The sequence below is a fragment of the Procambarus clarkii genome, chromosome 62 (assembly GCF_040958095.1).
Source record: "Procambarus clarkii isolate CNS0578487 chromosome 62, FALCON_Pclarkii_2.0, whole genome shotgun sequence".
NCBI classification, from domain to species: Eukaryota; Metazoa; Arthropoda; class Malacostraca; order Decapoda; family Cambaridae; genus Procambarus; species Procambarus clarkii.
Window position 1 is genome coordinate 25,795,177 of NC_091211.1, and position 21,010 is coordinate 25,816,186.

A 21,010-nucleotide genomic window follows, 5' to 3' on the forward strand; every position below is an offset into this window, starting at 1 on the left:
GAATTTTTTTCTGATACGTCAGTTTTATCAGTTCCATTTGCTGCAGAAATACTTGCTAGTTTATTGGACATGAAACAGTTGAATTACTGTTGAACTTTTGTATCAGAAACATCTGTCAAGTTTGTTATCACAATACACTTCTCTAAACGCATGTGTTCTTGTTATCATTTCACACCTGTTATAAGTAGCCACATGTACACGTGTGTCCTTGCATAGCTGTTACTACACCATGGTCGGAGGCACTTGTGGTCACGCATGCAGTTGCAGGTGTACACACACATATGCAGTGGCAGGTGTGCACACCAAAGTGTTAGCATACCACCCCCTCCAGCAGCTTGTGTCCATACATGTACCAACAGGTGTGGGGTCCACTTGGTATGGGTGTGGAGTCCATTTGGTATGGGTGTGGGGTCCCCACAATGATTGAGAGGTATACTTCAGCTGGGAGATGTACTGTTGGCGGACTGGAGCAGTGAAGTTCACTTCTACCTACGCAGGTCGGGTCGTGTTCAGCCAGAAACCTTCCAGACCAAAAGCAGTGTAGAAACTATTGGGCTCGGTTGCTAATATTATTCAGCCGGATAACATTACAGACTGACTCGACGAATCTGTATAATGAAAGCAGCAGCTTTGCCATTGTTGTGTGTGTGGAGGCAACCATGCAAGGCCCAAGTTGGGTTGCATGGTGTATATTGATCAGTTGGCCTTGGACTTCCTTACCCAAGCTGCCTCTCACCAGGATGAAAGGCCAGCCACGTCTGATTAAAGTCCTTTGAAGTAACTTTCTTTGAATTCTTAGTGTTCCAAGATTAGTTTTGACATCTATTAACTAATAGATTTGAAACAGTCAAAAACGTTTCTCGAGCTTTTCTGTAACGTTCCTAGAACGTTTCTTTTAGTCAACACCGTTGCTTTAAATTTTCAAACCCAATCCAAGTCTTGTGCGACGTTAGCAGAGCTCTCTGAAGGATTTTTGTTGACCAGACCACACACTAGAAGGTGAAGGAACAACGACGTTTCGGTCCGTCCTGGACCATTCTCAAGTCGATTGTGACTTGAGAATGGTCCAGGACGGAGCGAAACGTCGTCGTCCCTTCACCTTCTAGTGTGTGGTCTGGTCAACATACTTCAGCCACGTTATTGTGACTCCTCGCCTGCGTAACAGTATTGTAACGACTATAGCAGTAACTACTATGTGTAACAGTATTATAACTACTGCGTAACAGTAGTATTGTGACTCCTCGCCTGTATAACAGTGTCTGTCTGTGTCTCAGGAAACCCCAGGAGACGCCAGCCACCACCACCACCACCAAGTCCGTCTTCACCAACAATAACAACAACACCTGCTACAACAACAACAACAACAACAACAAGCACCACGACCAGAAGGTGGTGATCAACAACAACAACAACAACAACAAGGACAAGAACAAGCAGAGGGAGGAGGAGGAGGAGGACACGTGTCTCTACACCCAGCACGACAACCCTCTCTTGATCATTGAAACAGGTAACTCTCTCTCTCTCTCTCTCACGCTTATCACTCACACCTATGCCAGTATGCACACTGTATCTGCATACAGATATGCAGTATGTATATCTACATTCTTCAGTACCCTTTGTATTAGGGGTATACACACTGGGAAGTGTACCTCGCTTCCTGGTGTACATATGCTGAGGTTATCTTGAGGGTTATCTTGAGATGATTTCGGGGCTTTAGTGTCCCCGCGGCCCGGTCCTCGACCAGGCCTCCACCCCCAGGAAGCAGCCCGTGACAGCTGACTAACACCCAGGTATCTATTTTACTGCTAGGTAACAGGGGCATAGGGTGAAAGAAACTCTGCCCATTGTTTCTCGCTGGCGCCAAAGATCGAACCCAGGACCACAGGATCACAAGTCCAGTGTGCTGTCCGCTCAGCCGACCGGCTCCCTGTTAGTATTCATAGACTAACTAGACTAACATTATACAATAATAACATAGAGATTAGATATGCAAATTATATGTCAGCTCATTGCTCCTGGAGAGCAGTGTCGGCGGCTGACACTCTGACATTTAACGCAGTTGTCAACTGATAAGAGGACATCCACCGGCTTCTGCGACCCGGGGACTCTAGTGTGGTTCCTCACCGCCCCGTGAACACTATAGTGCCTCTAGTGTGGTTCCTCACCGCCCCGTGAACACTATAGTGACTAGTGTGGTTCCTCACCACCCCGTGAACACTATAGTGACTCTAGTGTGCCTCCTTACCGCCCTGTGAACACTATAGTGACTCTAGTGTGGTTCCTCACCGTCCTCTGAACTCTATAGTGATTCTAGTGTATAGTCACTGTACTCCATCCACCTTCAGCAGTAGGTGAAGGTGAAAAGTACTAAAATAACTATCACCATCATCGACATCACTATTACAAACGTCATCACCCATCACCATCAACACCGCCACCACCCGCCGCCCATCCACCATTGTCACCCCTTGAACTATATGTTTAACACTTTTCTAACCCTGTCCATGGAGGACAGAAGAAAATGTATATATGCTGGTTAGCATTGTAAATGTCTGGCCACGTCTGTGGTAGAAAATAATAATAATAAAAAAAAAACATTGTCACCGCCACCCTTAACATACTATATTATGTTTCAGTTTCCGGAGTAAGAAACCCAGTTGACACAGACTTCACCACCACTAAAAGCAGCAGCAGCAGCAGCAGCAGCAGCAGCAGCACCACCACCACCACCACCAGCAGCAGCAGCAGCACCAGTAGCCCCAGCAGCAGCAGTCTGCCGGAGAGAGATGGAATGACCACCTCCCCAGCCGCCTCCCTGCTCGACCTCTCGGGTGAGGTCAACTACTACCACCTTACTGTCTCCTCTACGCCTCCATCTGTATATGAAAGACATTCACTTATCACTGAGGCATTACACAGTGCTACACATGTTGCTCATGTGTTTGTAAGTGGACGTAGTGTTACAGGTAGGACATGTGACCTCTCTTAGTCGGGCACTCAGATGTTCAGCTGTCGCTTCCTGTGTCCTGGTCCAAATCCTGGTCCTGCTGCTTTATTTATAGTATATATATATATATATGTCGTACCTAGTAGCCAGAACTCACTTCTCAGCCTACTATTCAAGGCCCGATTTGCCTAATAAGCCAAGTTTTCCTGAATTAATATATTTACTATAATTTTATTCTTATGAAATGATAAAGCAACCCTTTTCTCTATGTATGAGGTCAATTTTTTTTTATTGGAGTTAAAATTAACGTAGATATATGACCGAACCTAACCAACCCTACCTAACCTAACCTAACCTATATTTATAGGTAAGGTTAGGTTAGGTAGCCAAAAAAAGCTAGGTTAGGTTAGGTTAGGTAGGTTAGGTAGACGAAAAAACATTAATTCATGAAAACTTGGCTTATTAGGCAAATCGGGCCTTGAATAGTAGGCTGAGAAGTGCGTTCTGGCTATTAGGTACGACATATATATATATATATATATATATATATATATATATATATATATATATATGTCGAACCTAGTAGCCAGAACGCACTTCTCAGCCTACTATGCAAGGCCCGATTTGCCTAATAAGCCAAGTTTTTCTGAATTAATATATTTTTTCTAATTTTTTTCTTATGAAATGATAAAGCTACCTATTTCATTATGTATGAGGTAATTTTTTTTTATTGGTGTTAAAATTAACGTAGATATATGACCGAACCTAACCAACCCCACCTAACTTAACCTAACCTATCTTTATAGATTAGGTTAGGTTAGGTAGCCGAAAAAGTTAGGTTAGGTTAGGTTAGGTAGGTTAGGTACTCGAAAAACAATTAATTCATGAAAACTTGGCTTATTAGGCAAATCGGGCCTTGCATAGTAGGGCGAGAAGTGCGTTCTGGCTACTAGGTACGATATATATAAATATATATAAATATATATAAATATATATATATATATATATATATATATATATATATATATACATACATACATACATACATACATACATACATACATACATACATACATACATACATACATACATACATACATACATATATACATACAAAACGTTATAGGGGGTTTGTGCGCACTTTGAGCTTAACAGTGCTGTTTATTCACTATTTTCGAAGTACTTAATTTGTATTAATTTTCACTGAATACTAAATGAAATAAAACAATTCTAAATGTTAAGTTAGATAACTATAGTTATAGATGTTATAGTTAATATAACTATAGTTAGAGATGTTATAGCTACTTATGTTAGTTTTCTTTTGTTATTGTTTTACAGAAAACGTGAGTTTGAGCAGCGACCGTCTGCACCACCCGTCTATCTCCTCGGGGGGACTACACCAGTTGCGTCGTCTCACTTCCTCCTCCAACGGGTCGCTCTCCTCCATTGATAATGACGAGTCAGACTTAGACTCTTGCAGTTCACTCGAAGTGGACATACCTAGAGGTGACCCTCGGGACTTTATTAACACTAAAGATAAAGATTATAAGAGTCAGTTGGATTTCGAGGTTCTTGGGTATCATTCCCGTCGGCCGAGTTCTTTGTCGTGTGGTTACCAAGACTGTGAGGGCTGGTCAGCGGACTCTGCCAGCTTCACCTACGTCGACCTCCACTGTAATGACCTCAGCCCCGACCACAATCTTTGCAACAATAATGTTAATGAACTGACGGAGTGCGGCGCGTTTATTAAATCCTTTTATGATAAACCCAAAATCCAACTGCAGAGTGACGGTCATTTATGTAACAAATCCGGTGATGATAATGGAAATGTAGGCCCCGTGGGCAGCAGTGCGGACCCCGAGGAAACATGTAATGCCCACACCTCCACGCCCGAGTCGCTCGAATTCACCTCGGACGACGAAAATCCTTCTGACATCGAGCAGAAGATGGCAGAGACCAAAGTGAAGATGAACGACGCTATATTATCCAACGGGAAGGAGGAGCTGTCCCTCCACGGGCGGAAGTTGAAGCACTACATGAAGCACAAGGAGATGAAGGAGACGTGTGGAGCTGCTGGGAGCCTCAAGCAGCACCATCACCACAACCTCAGCCCTATGAAGCAGCCCAACTCCCTCAAGCTGTCGGACGCCCCCGACGGTGACAACCGCTACACGCAGGCGCCCGAGAGCCCCATCGTCGACGCCTACGAGAAGGAGTGCCTCGATGTGCCCGAGAAGATGGTCCGTGAGCTGGAGAACCAGGCCAAGGAAAGCGTCGTTGGGGAAGAAAAAAAGGAAGAAAGGGAGGAAGAAGAAGAGGAGGAGCAAGGCGGCGCCGGGGACGACTTTATTCCCTGCAAGAAAGAAAAAATGGAAATCAACGAACACCACAAAAAGTGTCGCTCTGGGGATCAAGAGGACAAGGACGTCCCGACGCCCCCAGAAGTGCCGACATCCAAGAAGGCCGACACTGACGCCAGTAAGGAGAACGTCTTCCCCGTCGCCTCCAGTGTCGGTGAGAGGTCTCTCTGTATCCTCAGTCATTGTCTTATTAAGCAACCATACTCAATATCAATGTCTACTAACTTGAGCTGTTGAGGTGGTGTTAACCATTGAAGTATTGTGTGAGTAGGTCGTCACGACCACTTCACTGTACTGAGCAAAGGTCTGTACATCATGAGAAAAGCTTTTCAATGCCTTTTGTCCTCTCGTAGCCAGGTAGGTTAAGTCTTGTATTTACTAGAATGCTGCTTGAAATGCCCTCATTGCCCCAGCTGTTTTTCTCGTGGTGTGTAGAGCACTCCAACACTAACATAAGATGTGCAGTCATTGTAGGGTGGCAAGTGTTGTTTACACTTCAACGATAGCCTCTGTGACTCCTGATTCAACGTAATAGTTTTATATTTCCACAACATACCAGTAGGACTAAAATCTTAGCAAGGGGCTATTGTATATGAACAAATCCACAAGGGCCGTGACGAGGATTCGAACCTGCGCCCGGGAGCATCCCAGACAGTTCATTTGATGCATCACGTTATTGTGATCTCTGTGTTATTGTATATTAATATGATTGAGCATAATCTCCCCACACCGTGGATCATCACGCCCCTACGACCTCTGTCTTGCCCCCAGAGAGGAGTCGTGTCTCGAGGGTGACTTTCGGGTCGGTGGAGGAGGCGGGGGTGGTGCGGCGAGACAGCCCTCAGCGCCGCAGGGATCGTGCCGCACTCCGCAAGTCTGTCCCGCAAGCGGCCTCCTGCTCAGCCTCCTCCAGGGACAGAGCCAAGCTGGGCTCCCCCGACGGAGGTGAGTGCCTCTCACATCAGTCCTAAGGTGAGTGTGTCTTCATCTGTGGTTGTTGCCAAGCACCACCTTGAGGCCTTTAACCCAGGTAAGTGTGGAGACGCCTCGCGTCCCTCACTCTCTTCCACCTCACCAGTATTCATACACAAATAACATGGCGAGTCTATAGTTCCACAGAAGATGGGGTGAGAATGTTCTGTATAGAGTGAGGATGTTCTGTATAGAGTGAGGATGTTCTGTATAGAGTGAGGATGTTCTGTATAGAGTGAGAATGTTCTGTATAGAGTGAGGATGTTCTGTATAGAGTGAGGATGTTCTATAGTTCCATAGAAGAGAGGTGAGGATGTTCTATATAGAGTGAGGATGTTCTATAGTTCCATAGAAGATAGGGTGAGAATGTTCTATATAGAGTGAGGATGTTCTATAGTTCCACAGAAGAGAGGTGAGGATGTTCTATATAGAGTGAGGATGTTCTATAGTTCCACAGAAGAGAGGTGAGGATGTTCTATATAGAGTGAGGATGTTCTATATAGAGTGAGGATGTTCTATAGTTCCACAGAAGAGAGGTGAGGATGTTCTATATAGAGTGAGGATGTTCTATATAGAGTGAGGATGTTCTATAGTTCCACAGAAGAGAGGTGAGGATGTTCTATAGTTCCACAGAAGAGAGGTGAGGATGTTCTATATAGAGTGAGGATGTTCTATAGTTCCACAGAAGAGAGGTGAGGATGTTCTATAGTTCCACAGAAGAGAGGTGAGGATGTTCTATATAGAGTGAGGATGTTCTATAGTTCCACAGAAGAGAGGTGAGGATGTTCTATATAGAGTGAGGATGTTCTATAGTTCCACAGAAGAGAGGTGAGGATGTTCTATATAGAGTGAGGATGTTCTATAGTTCCACAGAAGAGAGGTGAGGATGTTCTATATAGAGTGAGGATGTTCTATATAGAGTGAGGATGTTCTATAGTTCCACAGAAGAGAGGTGAGGATGTTCTATATAGAGTGAGGATGTTCTATATAGAGTGAGGATGTTCTATAGTTCCACAGAAGAGAGGTGAGGATGTTCTATATAGAGTGAGGATGTTCTATAGTTCCACAGAAGAGAGGTGAGGATGTTCTATATAGAGTGAGGATGTTCTATAGTTCCACAGAAGAGAGGTGAGGATGTTCTATATAGAGTGAGGATCTACTATAGTGCCATAGAAGATGGGACGAGAAAGTAAAGGTCGGTCTGGCACTCCTTCCGACTACCAAAACGTTCATAGTAGTCGAGTAGTAAAGTTATTTACAATCTTATAAAATATAAAAACAAAACTAGTACGGAAGTTACTTAAGCCAATGTTTATTTTGTCTGAAAAGCCAGACTCCCCTTCTCAGCGCAGCCAGGCGTACGATCACCTTCCCCTCTGGTTACACCATAACTGCTGATCACCCGCTGATAGACGAAGGCCTACAAGTAATTGAATCGTGTTATTGAACATGTGACTTAAACACACACTGTTTATACTGTTATTTATACTGTGTATGATGTCATTAATGTACGGCCGTTGACGTCATCACAGGAAAACAGTGACGTCACGCTCGTGCAAGACCGCTCACGTCACCGTATAGGAGAGACTCACTAAGAGCAATATACACGGTTATCTTGAGATGATTTCGGGGCTTTAGTGTCCCCGCGGCCCGGTCCTCGACCAGGTCTCCACCCCCAGGAAGCAGCCCGTGACAGCTGACTAACTCCCAGGTACCTATTTTACTGCTAGGTAACAGGGGCATAGGGTGAAAGAAACGCTGCCCATTGTTTCTCGTCGGCGCCTGGGATCGAACCCGGGACCACAGGATCACAAGTCCAGCGTGCTGTCCGCTCGGCCGACCGGCTCCCTTGCTCACCATTAGGGAAACTCTTACCGATAAACTCCCCTTTACACCAACACTCCCCCCTTACACCTTCCCCCCCCTCCTTTACACCTACACCCCCGCCCCCCTCTACCATGCCGGGCCCGCATCACCCCCCCCCCCCAGGCATGAAGGCAGAGGGGGGCTGACAGTGTGTGGGGCTCCCTGACACAGGCCGCTGGTTAGCCCTTGTTAATTTTGCACCAAAGGGCGAGTTATACATCAGTCTCGCTCCTCCTAGACAGCTGTATTTGAGGTTTAGAAGTTGTATTCTTAATGATGCATGCAAGCGTCCACAGGTGTGGCCGCGGGGGGGGAAGGGGGGGGGGAACACGTGTATAAAACCTGGTGACAATTAGAGCGGCGAGGGTTGCATGGCGTGTAGTGCCATTCTCCGGTCCTCCACCCCGTCATCTTGCTCACTCCATCCACTTGGGCTGGACGGTAGAGCGACGGTAGAGCTTCATGCAGGTCGGCGTTCAATCCCCGACCGTCCAAATGGTTGGGGCACCATTCCTTCCCCTCCGTCCCATCCCAAACTCTTATCTTGGCCCCCTCACGGTGCTATATGGTCGTAATGGCTTGGCGTTTTCCCTCATAGTTGCCTACCCTTGCCCACTTCAACACCTGCGTGACGGGAGACATCTCCCGTCACGCAGGGTGCAGTCGCACCTCCACAGATCTCCAGTATCATCTCTTGATACTGGTAATGGTTCAAAAGGGCCACCACTTTCGGGCTATTCATGCCCGTGCCACCTTTTGGGTGGCTTAATCTTCATCAATCATCAATCATCATCAACACCTGCACATTCTCGTGTTGAGTTTCCCTCATCTTGCCCATCTCTCCGTTCCATACCCTTGCCCTCACCTTGCCTGCTCTCCCTCTTCCCTCTCCCCGGCCGCCTCTCCCAGCAGCATCACGTCCTCAGTAATGTGAGTGACGGGAGATAAGGACCAGACGACACGTGATGATTGTACCTGGGAGCCGCACCCCCCCCCTCCCCACCTCCCTCCTTGCCTTAATTAACACTCCGCGCCAAAATTATTACCTAACACAGCTTGCACAAACGCGGCATTAGCTCATGGGCCCCGCCTTTATATCAACACCTCCAGTAATAACGGCTGCCTGTGTGCCAGAGACAATTTAGAGCTCCAATGATGTTCGGGATATTATTTGCATACACATACAAGTGAAGTGTGTTGTAAATACATTCATAAACCCGTGCACGGTCAAGAACCAGCACTGTGGTGGATATCTTGCTCTGAATAGTTGCACCGAACACAGTCACAGACATACACTTAGCTCACTATGTTTAACTGATCTCTAACCCTGTCTATGGAGGACAGAAGAAAATGTATATATGCTGGTTAGCATTGTAAATGTGTGGCCACGTCTGTGGTAGAAAATAATAATAATAATAAAAAACTAAGCTCACTGGGCTGCACTTAGCACCACAAAATATGTCAATAATGCGTATACAAAATAAGTACAGTTGACTTAACTCATGAGCCAGATAACACCCACACACAGGCGGTTTCCTGTCAGGGACTTGATGAATGGAACCCCACACCGTTGCTGTGTCTCAACCGACGTACTGAAGATTACAGTTTGAGGAGTAACTCTTAAGTCTTCTGTGGTGTAGGGAATGGAGGAACTATAGAGCTGTGAGTTCACGTCTTTACCCGGGAACTGCCTTTCCCAGAATGATGAGAAGGAGTTCAAAGCGAGATGGTTGAGCTCACTCCTCGTATCACTGAAGTTGGAACCCTTCGCATAGAGCACCAATCATAATACAGTGTCAAACACACACACACACACACACACACACACACACACACACACACACACACACACACACACACACACACACACACACACACACACACACACACACACACTGGGTAAACTCTGGGCTTCTCTGAAGAAACTGGGAGTGGGAGAAAGGATTATAAAACCCACTGGTGAAGGTCATGTCAGCCAAGACATGAGAATCGACTTGAGAATGGTCCAGGACGGACCGAAACGTCGTCGTCCCTTCACCTTCTAGTATGTAGTCTGGTCAACAATCAGCCGAGACCTTTCCTCGCTACCTGCTACACTCAACAGCTAAAGTTGTGACAGCAAAACCCTCCCATAATTATACAGGCGAGATGTATAAACTGACATCTGCTAATATAACCAGACGTCTTGAGTCACCACACCCACGATATCTAAATTACCCATGTCATATCTGATCCCTAGATATCCTACACGAGGTACTTGTGTCCTTAGATAAGGGCGATCACCAATGCTCAGTGGTACACAGTACTGTATATCACAGTAGTCGTGGGGTACAAGTCTAGCTGAGAGAGCACTGTTCTCTCACATGGAGGTAGCCTTTAATGTCTCATTTTACTTCCTACAGCTTGCTTACCGGTTAAATACTGGCCTCTTGTTACTGTTCAACCTTAACATTTTTTTTCATGAAAACTTTCCAATCGACTGTTGTTATTGTTATAAACTGCCTCCTGGTGCTTCGGAGCCCATTAACTGTTTAATAATTGGAAACAAAGCCGTCAAAGATTGAGAAAAGATGTACAGGTTCGTAAGTGCTTTCGTGAATCAGGCCCCTCGTCCTCTGCCTCTCAGCGGACTTATAGAAGGACCGGCAGGCCATAGTGTCCAAAAAGCTCCCAAGAGACAAGCCAATAACGCCCCACACCTCGTTAGGTTAACTAGGTTTATTAAAGAAAAGAAATAGAGGATGAGGACAAGCGATGACGTAGAACGACACATATTTCTGGTCCTATTTTGAACCCGCCCAGCTTGTGACCTCTGGCAACTTGCTCCTGCCGGACATTTCAACATAACATTTTTAACATACAATTGTGAGTTAAAACATTCATATAGTTCTCCAATGAAAATTATATTTGTTAAATTCTTCATTATATTTTTAACTAATGCTGAAAACCTTGAAAAACCCGTATTAACAATGCTGAAAAAGCCGTATTAACAATTCTCCACGTGCAAATATTCATACATAAATGTCACCCTCAAATAAAATAAGCATCATGAATCAAAATATACTACAAGGAATCATTATATAACTTCGTCTCACATCAGAAATTCAAAATAAACGGTAAAAATCATTAAGTAGGCTCCCCTCAAGCCTCGCGTTGCCGAGGCTGGCGAGGAGGGTGTCGTACCGGGGCGCGGCGCGCGGGACGGGGCAGAAAGTGCCAGTATTATGTTGTTGACGCTCCGGGAGGCCTTGGCACGCCCAGTGCCACTCCCGTGCCTCCATTTTCCCAGTGCCAAAGTCGTTAACAGTGCCAGCCCGCCAAACATACACCGAAACTACGACGTTGGTACAACGTTCGAACAAGTTTTAACACCTGTTATAACAACCAATATAGCAAGTTGTAACAACGTTCTAATACGTCATAAACACGTTAAGCCAAGATGTAACAACCATATTACAAGTTGTAACAAGCGGAAAATAGAGACAGTTACGGTTTGTGTTTCCAGGGAGTGTATATAATACAGTGTCTTGCCTTGTACTGCTAGGCTAGTGCCATCACTGCTAGGCTTTACAATATACCAAAATTTACAGAAACGACAGCTCTTTCATACAATTTTTTTTAAAGTTGCTAAATGCTAATTGTGTTTTCAAGGAAATTACAACGATAATTGTATTTTAAGTGAACTAAAACGTGATCAGGAATTGTATACCAAGAAAGTGAAATCGTTTTAAGAAGATTTTGTAAACATTTTGGTGACAGTCGTGGGAACTGAAACTATTTTCAACTTTTTATCACAGATAATTATCAAATGATTCGAGTTTGTGTATACATTAAGAACAAATGAAATAAAAAGTGAATACTAAATAAAATATTGTAAATTATGATGTGCGTGAAGTGGGGGGGGGGATGTTGTAGCCTCATTAACAGGAAGACGTTGTTGGAGAGTCATCTGGTAATGCAACTTGACAATGAAATATATGGGTTGATAGATAGATAGATAGGGTTGATAGATGTTAATCTTCTTGTTTGAGGAGCTGTTCACTTGAGACAGTTAAGCAAGTCCCAGCTGTGTTTGGGTACAAGTGACAGGATGAACAACCCAGCGGGTTTTCTTCCTATTGGGGAGTGTTGTACGTGCTGCTATGGTGGTGTGTCCACTCACAGGATGAGTGGCGCTGCCCAATACTGTCACTATGGCGGTGTGTCCACTCACAGGATGAGTGGCGCTGCCCAATACTGTCACTGGCGGTGTGTCCACTCACAGGATGAGTGACGCTGCCCAATACTGTCACTATGGCGGTGTGTCCACTCACAGGATGAGTGGCGCTGCCCAATACTGTCACTATGGCGGTGTGTCCACTCACAGGATGAGTGGCGCTGCCCAATACTGTCACTATGGCGGTGTGTCCACTCACAGGATGAGTGGCGCTGCCCAATACTGTTACTATGGCGGTGTGTCCACTCACAGGATGAGTGGTGCTGCCCAATACTGTCACTATGGCGGTGTGTCCACTCACAGGATGAGTGACGCTGTCCCAATAAACTCGCCCCTCGGGGCAAAATTTTAAATTCACAATGAAACTGAAAGAAATCTCATCATTGGTCAATGTTTCCATGTTTACATGTGACAAGTTTAGTTCATTGTTGGGCTTAAGACTTTTCAACCCAGCGGTGTGTGTATGTGCAGTAGGGTCTCGGTAGTATAGTGGCTACATTCTTCACTCACAATCTGCGATCCCGGGGGCCATGCCCGGGCGGGGCAGAAACAGTTGGGCATGTATCCTTTCACCTAATGCCTCTGTTCATTTAGTAAACACGTACACATAACTTAGACATCTGTTGTGTAGTGGGACAGCATCCAGGGGAGGGTCAGTACTTCCACCTTGGGGATATCTCCATACAAGCCTAGAGTATGTAAGTATGCATATTATATATATGCACATATATATACACACAGGCTGCCTGTCCCTGACAAAACACAAGCCCAGGAGGAGGGGGAGAGAGGGTAGTTGACGTGAAGAGCATGCGGAGAAGCCTTGTCTATGGCTTACACTTCACCACACACACACACACACACACACACACACACACACACACACACACACACACACACACACACACACACACACACATATCTGTGAGTTGATATCACACCAAACCTGTCTCCTGAAGCCCACATAAAGAGAATAACGTCTGCGGCATATGCGAGGCTGGCTAACATCAGAACGGCGTTCAGGAACCTGTGTAAGGAATCATTCAGAATCTTGTACACCACATATGTAAGACCAATCCTGGAGTATGCGGCCCCAGTATGGAGCCCGTACCTTGTCAAGCACAAGACGAAGCTGGAAAAAGTCCAAAGGTATGCTACTAGACTAGTCCCAGAACTAAGAGGCATGAGTTATGAGGAAAGGCTGCGGGAAATGCACCTCACGACACTGGAAGACAGAAGAGTAAGGGGGGACATGATCACAACCTACAAAATCCTCAGGGGAATCGACCGGGTAAACAAGGACGAACTTTTCAACACTGGTGGGACGCGAACAAGGGGACACAGGTGGAAGCTGAGTACCCAAATGAGCCACAGAGACGTTAGAAAGAACTTTTTCAGTGTCAGAGTAGTTAGCAAATGGAATGCATTAGGAAGTGATGTGGTGGAGGCTGACTCCATTCACAGTTTCAAATGTAGATATGATAGAGCCCAATAGGCTCAGGAATCTGTACACCAGTTGATTGACGGTTGAGAGGCGGGACCAAAGAGCCAGAGCTCAACCCCCGCAAGCACAATTAGGTGAGTACAATTAGGTGAGTACACACACACACACACACACACACACACACACACACACACACACACACACACACACACACACACACACACACACACACACACACACACTTGTCATGAATCATATCCGTCTCCAGACGGAGGATGGCGTAAGGCAGCCATTCTGGCATTCATCTTGAGCATGGCTCTATAGCGGCTTGAGGGAGGAGCATGACGTTGCTTTACGACCACTGGTCATCAACAGGCGAGGCTGGAGCATGCCACGCTATTAGGGACAGGCCCGGAGCATATTCTGAAAGTTGCGTATTAGGGAAAATATATTTTTTCTGATCCTGATTGTATACTTTTTCTTTATAAACTATTTCGGTAAAGTATGCGTTGTATACATGGCAGCAGAGTATACATTGCATGAGAGGAATGTAAGCATTCTGTGCTGACTATATCTGTCATCTATACTAATAATAATACTGGTAGTGAATGTCTGTCTGTAACCATTCAGGCCTTGGTGAACATAACTACCAGATTTTGCCTGTGGTGTCCCGTGACACGAGGCAGGTCGTGGGTTGTATAGGACCTCAACACCTATACATAACTCTCCAAGCTTTACACTAAATACTTTCCCCTACCACACCAACCCCGTCCAAAGGTGTCATCACACACTCAAAGCTGAAAACTACTTCCACAGCTCAAGGGCTCTTGGGGGGTGAGTCACGGTGCCCAGTACTGTCCCATATAGTGTGTCGCCAATATTCAAGAGATATTGGAGGGCCTCACACTCCACGGACTTATCACATCGCTGTGTTGAGCTCAAGTCAAACAAAAGACTTAACTTGGACTTTAGGCAAATCCTTGATAGTGGTGTCATAAGCAGGTCATAGCGTAGTGGTGTCAGGTGTCAGGTGTCAGATAGTGGTGTCAGCCACTGTGTTTCCCTAACATATACAGCCAAAGTTACTTCTTAAAAACAATTCAACATTAACAGCCCTAGTTCAGATTAATTACAAAAGTTGACAAACATATTAGTTCATAAGCAAATAGATAAAGAATTTGAAGTAAAACTGCTGATGTGCTTTTGAATTAGAGACAATAACACACAAGAGACAAAAGCACTTGTGAGGGGTTATAGCAACAGGTGAGGGGGGAGAGGGGGGGGGTGTGAGAGTCAACAGGACCTGTAGCAAGTGGGCTCGTAATCCTGTGGCCCGAGTTCGATTCCCGGACCAGGCAGAAACATATGGGCAAAGTTTCTTTCACCCTGATGCCCCTGTTACTTAGCAGTAAATAGGTACCTGGGAGTTAGACAGCTGTTATGAAGCTGCTTCCTGTGTGTATGTGTGTGTGTGGGTGTGTGTGGGTGTGTGTGTGTGGGGGGGGGGGGGGGGGTGGGTGGAGAAAAAAAAGTTAGTAGTGACAGTTGATTGGCAGTTGAGAGGCGGGCCGAAAGAGCAGAGCTCAACCCCCCACAAGCACAACTAAGTAAATACAACTAGGTGAATACAGCGGTGCCTTGCCACTTGTCTGCCCCCCTTGCCAGATGTACGACAACATCACTGCTAAGCTCGTAGTCCATTTTCCTTATTCCAAGTTTACCCCAAAGTGTGAGTGTATGAGGCAGCGCCTCTCATCCTGGGAGTGGAGAGAGCGCCATATATAGTGACGTGCACAACACCACAATAGAGGAAGAAAAGGAGCCGGGTTGTTGATCCTGTCACGTGTACCCAGACGCAGCTGGCTCTTAACTGTCTCAAGTGAAGAGCAATGATTGTGAACTGGTGCCTTCATCACCATCCTGTTGAGCCCTTCCCGCCTTGGTGACCCATCATGGGCAAGCCCTACCCCAGGGTGTCCTCTGTACCCATTATGGGCAAGCCCTACCCTCCCGTCCTCCGTACTACTACTAACGGTTTTAGCCACCACCACCTTCTCACTTAGCTTGTTCCAACTGTCTACCACTCTGTTTGCAAAATAATATTTTCTAATATTATTTGGCACCTTTGTTTCCTTAGCTTGAACCTGTGGCCTCTTGTTCTTGAAGTTGCTGGTTTCAGGAATTCCTCTTTGTTAATTTGCTCGATTCCTGTTAGTATTTTGTAAGTGGTGATCATATCACCTCTCTTTCTTCTATCTTCTAGTTTCGGCATGTTTAACGCCTCTAGTCTCTCCTCGTAACTCTTGTTCTCCAGTTCCGGAAGCCATTGTGTAGCATGCCGCTGCACCTTTTCCAGTTGCTGTGTTTCTGGAGACATGAGCGCCATACAACTGCTGCATATTCCAATTTTGATCTCATAGAGGTGTGTGTTCACCTAATTGTTGTTGCAGGGAGTTGAGCTTCGGCTCTTTGGTCCTGCCTCTCAACTACCAATCACTTGATGTACAGGTTTATGGAGTGACACAGTATATCTCCCTTACATATCTCTCTCTCTCTCTCTCTCTCTCTCTCTCTCTCTCTCTCTCTCTCTCTCTCTCTCTCTCTCTCTCTCTCTCTCTCTCTCTCTCTCTCTCTCTCCACAGATGCGTATAAAAGTAAACGACCTCTAACCCTGTTAGGAGGCTTAAGACTTAACTATCCTACGGCTAAGCCTTACCTACTATTTTGGCCTGGAACACAAACCGTCAATTGGTTTAGAACCAGGTCCCCAGCTGAACGAACAGAGGCGAACAGAACTAGTGCCCAGTCAATCCTCCCCAAGCAGTGATCTCATTTATTCTAAGTATGAGGGGCGGACATGACGACATGTCCGCCCCCGCGGCCTGGCTCACCTCACGGCCCTTCTCCTTAAACTCTAAACACGGGTATTTCCCCTTCCTATCTCCCCCTCACGGATAACTCCAGCTATTTACAGTAGATAACTGCTCACGGTACAGCCCTGGGTGTGGTCTGGGACCACCAGGGCCCTGGGACCACCACGGGTCCTGGGCCGTGTAATAATAGTAACAGTTGATTGACAGTTGAGAGGCGGGCCGAAAGAGCCAGAGCTCAACCCCCCGCAAGCACAAACAACTAGGTGAAGACACACACACGTGCTGGGAGGAGACCACGTGCTGTCATCACGTGGTCTCACGTGATGACACACAGGTAGACAGACAGCAACACAAGGAGCCGAGGAGCTAGGCGTAAGGGACGATGGGAGGGTAATAATAGAGGGAAAAGTCAAAGTGGTTGTGAAAAGGGAGACGTTAAGAGAATGGAAGAGACGGCTGAGAAGTGGGAAGGGGATAGGAAAGGAGATAATAAGAGAGGAGGAGGAAATAAGAGTGAAATAAAGCTGGAAGAGGAGATGATGAGAGAGGAAGGGGTGAAAATAAGGGGGAGGGAGAGATAAGGGGGTCGATGATAGATGGAGGAGCGTGTTGAGAGCTGTAGAGGGGAGACGAGGCATAAAAAGAGCTGAGAGAGGGGAAAAGTGAAAGAGAAAAGGGAGGGAAGAAGTAAAAGAGAGTATGTATGATGTACCTATTCCGTTTTTACTGTCATTGACTTCCTTCCCTTTCCATAATACACGAAGTCTATGCAAGTGCTGACATCACCAATTTCTCCATTAACAGTCCAACAGGAAACTTACATATACAGAAGTACAGAAACATGAGGAAAGTTAATGTCGCCGTGTAACTACAGTCAAGGAGACGTAACCTATAGATCTTTGGATCTCTGTAAACAGGAAGAGACTGAAATACAGTACTGTAATGACAGGGAGAGGTGGAATAATCCGGTGAAGAGAGAGCAGCCCGGGTGTACGGGGTGTTTGTGTAGTGGTGGCTAGTGTTGGGTCCAGTGATCTGTCTGTACCTGGTCCTGTAGCCTCACCCACCTGCTCCTGTAGCCTCACCCACCTGGTCCTGTAGCCTCACCCACCTGCTCCTGTAGCCTCACCCACCTGCTCCTGTAGCCTCACCCACCTGCTCCTGTAGCCTCACCCACCTGCTCCTGTAGCCTCACCCACCTGCTCCTGTAGCCTCACCCACCTGCTCCTGTAGCCTCACCCACCTGCTCCTGTAGCCTCACCCACCTGCTCCTGTAGCGTCACCCACCTGCTCCTGTAGCGTCACCCACCTTGGTCCTATATAAGAAGCCACAAACTTCGGTAGTTCACACATACACATCTACAGTGGTTCAGTAATGAAGACACTACCCAGGGCTTAGCAAGCACATCAGTTTTCTACCCACACCTTGTCCTCCAATCACGCGCCACTGGTCCACCAAGGCCCGAGTGGTCCACCAAGGCCCCAGCGGTCCACCAAGGCCCCAGCGGTCCACCAAGGGCCCAGCGATCCACCAAGGCCTCAGCGGTCGACCCACACAGAAGGGCACTCACTTGGGGCCCACAAGATGAACATATTCAGCCGGGCGGTCCAGCCACTCAAACAACTGGTCAAAAGTGACTTCGATTTCTCCAACATGAGTGACTTTGAGTACGACGATGAGTACGAGGAGAAGGGTAAGTGGCTTTGTCTTACTGTATATATGTGTTCACCTACATGTTGCTAGTCTCAGTATAATCATCATCACATATTGCACACTTAAATGTGTCAGGCAGTGATGTAAAGCTGCTTAACACATGGGGGATACAGCTTGAACATGAGTGATACAGTGGTATACACCTCACGTCTTCCTGGGTTTACCTTGTATCTAGGCTAGGACAAAAGGCCTAGTTTACCCTGGTCGTCCACTTAGGGATTTATAATTAACTGTTGATAAATGTCCAGAGAAAATCACCACAGGAGCACAGGAACACCTCAGAAGTGTGAGAGGAATAATATATATATTTACAACAAATAAAGAGTCACTCAGTGGAACTCCCACATATCTTTCCTGTGTGTTGATTAATATGCCAGAATGATAAATATCGAGATAGGCAGAATATTTACAGCATTACTTTACTCATGTAAAGATTAAAGTAGACACTTTAGTGTCCGCAATATATGTTAAGTAGTTGTCCCACTCAAGCGAGATCGTCATCAAACAGAAATATACTGAAATCTGGACAATATATATATATATATATATATATATATATATATATATATATATATATATATATATATATATATATATATATATATATATATATATAATATCCTTTTATCTATATATATCTTTTATGTTATCTATATATGATCTTATATATATATATATATATATATATATATATATTTATATACTCACATTTACGAAACCTGTACATCTTTCCGTAAACATGGCTGCTTTGTTTACACTTATTAAATAATTTACGAGCTTGAAGCTTTCAGAATGAATGGTTATTATTGTTGTAAACAACCTCATGGTGCTTCAGAACTCATAAACTGTTTACTAACTGTAAACAAAGCCGCCATTATTGTTGAAAGATGTAGATGTTTCGTACATGGGTTGTAATTACCTAAGTGTAATTACCTAAGTGTAGTTACAGGATGAGAGCTACGCTCGTGGTGTCCCGTCTTCCCAGCACTCTTTGTCATATACTCTTTGTCATGGTTGTGTAAGTGTATTGATGACTCCTGACCCACTCGCTTGTAACACACAAGATAGCATCAAAATTCGACAGGATTTAAATTGCTTATCAAGCACCAGCTGCCTGTGGCAGTAATTGTTGTCAAGCACCAGCTGCCTGTGGCAGTAATTGTTGTCAAGCACCAGCTGCCTGTGGCAGTAATTGTTGTCAAGCACCAGCTGCCTGTGGCAGTAATTGTTGTCAAGCACCAGCTGCCTGTGGCAGTAATTGTTGTCAAGCACCAGCTGCCTGTGGCAGTAATTGTTTAATTGAGGAGTAGCGGCTGTCAGTGTCTTAGAGGCAACTCAAGGATGATCAAGTCCCCTGTTGGTGCTGGGGTTTAAACTGGGAATTTAAACATGGAGTATATTATACAAGGTTTGTTTTCCTCACAACTATGCTCACCCATCTTCATCCACCACACCTACATCACCCACCGTCATCCACCACACCTACATCACCTACCGTCATCCATCACACCTACATCACCCACCGTCATCCACCACACCTACATCACCTACCGTCATCCACCACACCTACATCACCTACCGTCATCCACCACACCTTCATCACCCACCGTCATCCACCACACCTACATCACCTACCGTCATCCACCACACCTACATCACCCACCGTCACCACCCACTCACAATGTGGCGCCAAATTGACAAGATTTAATTATCATGTAAATAGAAAATTAAAATTTACCATGAATCGATAATTTCCTGACTATATTTTGTTCTCTCTCTCTCTCTCTCTCTCTCTCTCTCTCTCTCTCTCTCTCTCTCTCTCTCTCTCTCTCTCTCTCTCTCTCTCTCTCTCGTGATAGAAATTTGCAAATAAAAAATAAATATAATTTTGTATAGCAAGTGAAGGCGGGATTTTGTTATCGCTCCTCACATCAAAATGTGTCCAAGGGAGGGGGGGGGGGTTGAGGGAAGAAAGAGAGAAAGAGAAAGAGAGAGAGAGAGAGAGAGAGAGAGAGAGAGAGAGAGAGAGAGAGAGAGAGAGAGAGAGAGAGAGAGAGAGAGAGAGAGAGAGAGAGAGAGAGAGAGAGAGAGAGAGGGAGGTACACACACACACACCCATACAGATAGAGAGTACACTTACCAATCGTAAGTTTAGAGTAGGTTAACAATGAGTAATATCTGTTTTCTGATGAATATAGTAATTTCTGCCCGAAACGCTGCGCGTACCAGTGGCTTTACAAGATTGTAAATACTATGTTATGTATTCTCTCTATCCCAATGTACCTTCGTGTATAAATAAATAATAAATAAATAAATAAATAAATAAATAAATAAATAAATATCTCGTGTGTGTGTATGAAGTAAGACTTAAGTGTGTACATCTTGGTCCACAGGAGAGTTCGACGTGTACACCATGGAGACAGCCATGCCTAAGATAGACTGGGATGCCATCGAGGCCCACCTCAAGGCCACCAAGGAGGAGGAACGGAGGGTGAGTACCAGTCTTCACCTTCTGTATTGGTGCTCTCTTATCTGTCCTCCAGGGGCTCTTATCTGTCCTCCAGGTGCTCTCTTATCTGACCTCCAGGGGCTCTCTTATCTGTCCTCCAGGTGCTCTCTTA

General features: G+C 45.6%; 1 protein-coding gene across 2 annotated transcripts in view; it reads left to right on the forward strand.

Annotated features, from left to right (window-relative positions):
• Positions 1–21,010, forward strand: part of Schip1 (Schwannomin interacting protein 1) — a 74,101-nt gene that overhangs the window by 19,729 nt on the left and 33,362 nt on the right. The window contains exons 3-7 of one of the 2 annotated variants that reach the window (XM_069308363.1): positions 1,275–1,507; positions 2,637–2,966; positions 4,286–5,461; positions 6,079–6,252; positions 20,783–20,880. In XM_069308363.1, coding sequence (XP_069164464.1) covers positions 1,275–1,507; positions 2,637–2,966; positions 4,286–5,461; positions 6,079–6,252; positions 20,783–20,880 — 2,011 coding nt within the window. The remainder of the gene's footprint in view (positions 1–1,274; positions 1,508–2,636; positions 2,967–4,285; positions 5,462–6,078; positions 6,253–20,782; positions 20,881–21,010) is intronic. The other variant, XM_069308364.1, reaches the window with a different exon arrangement.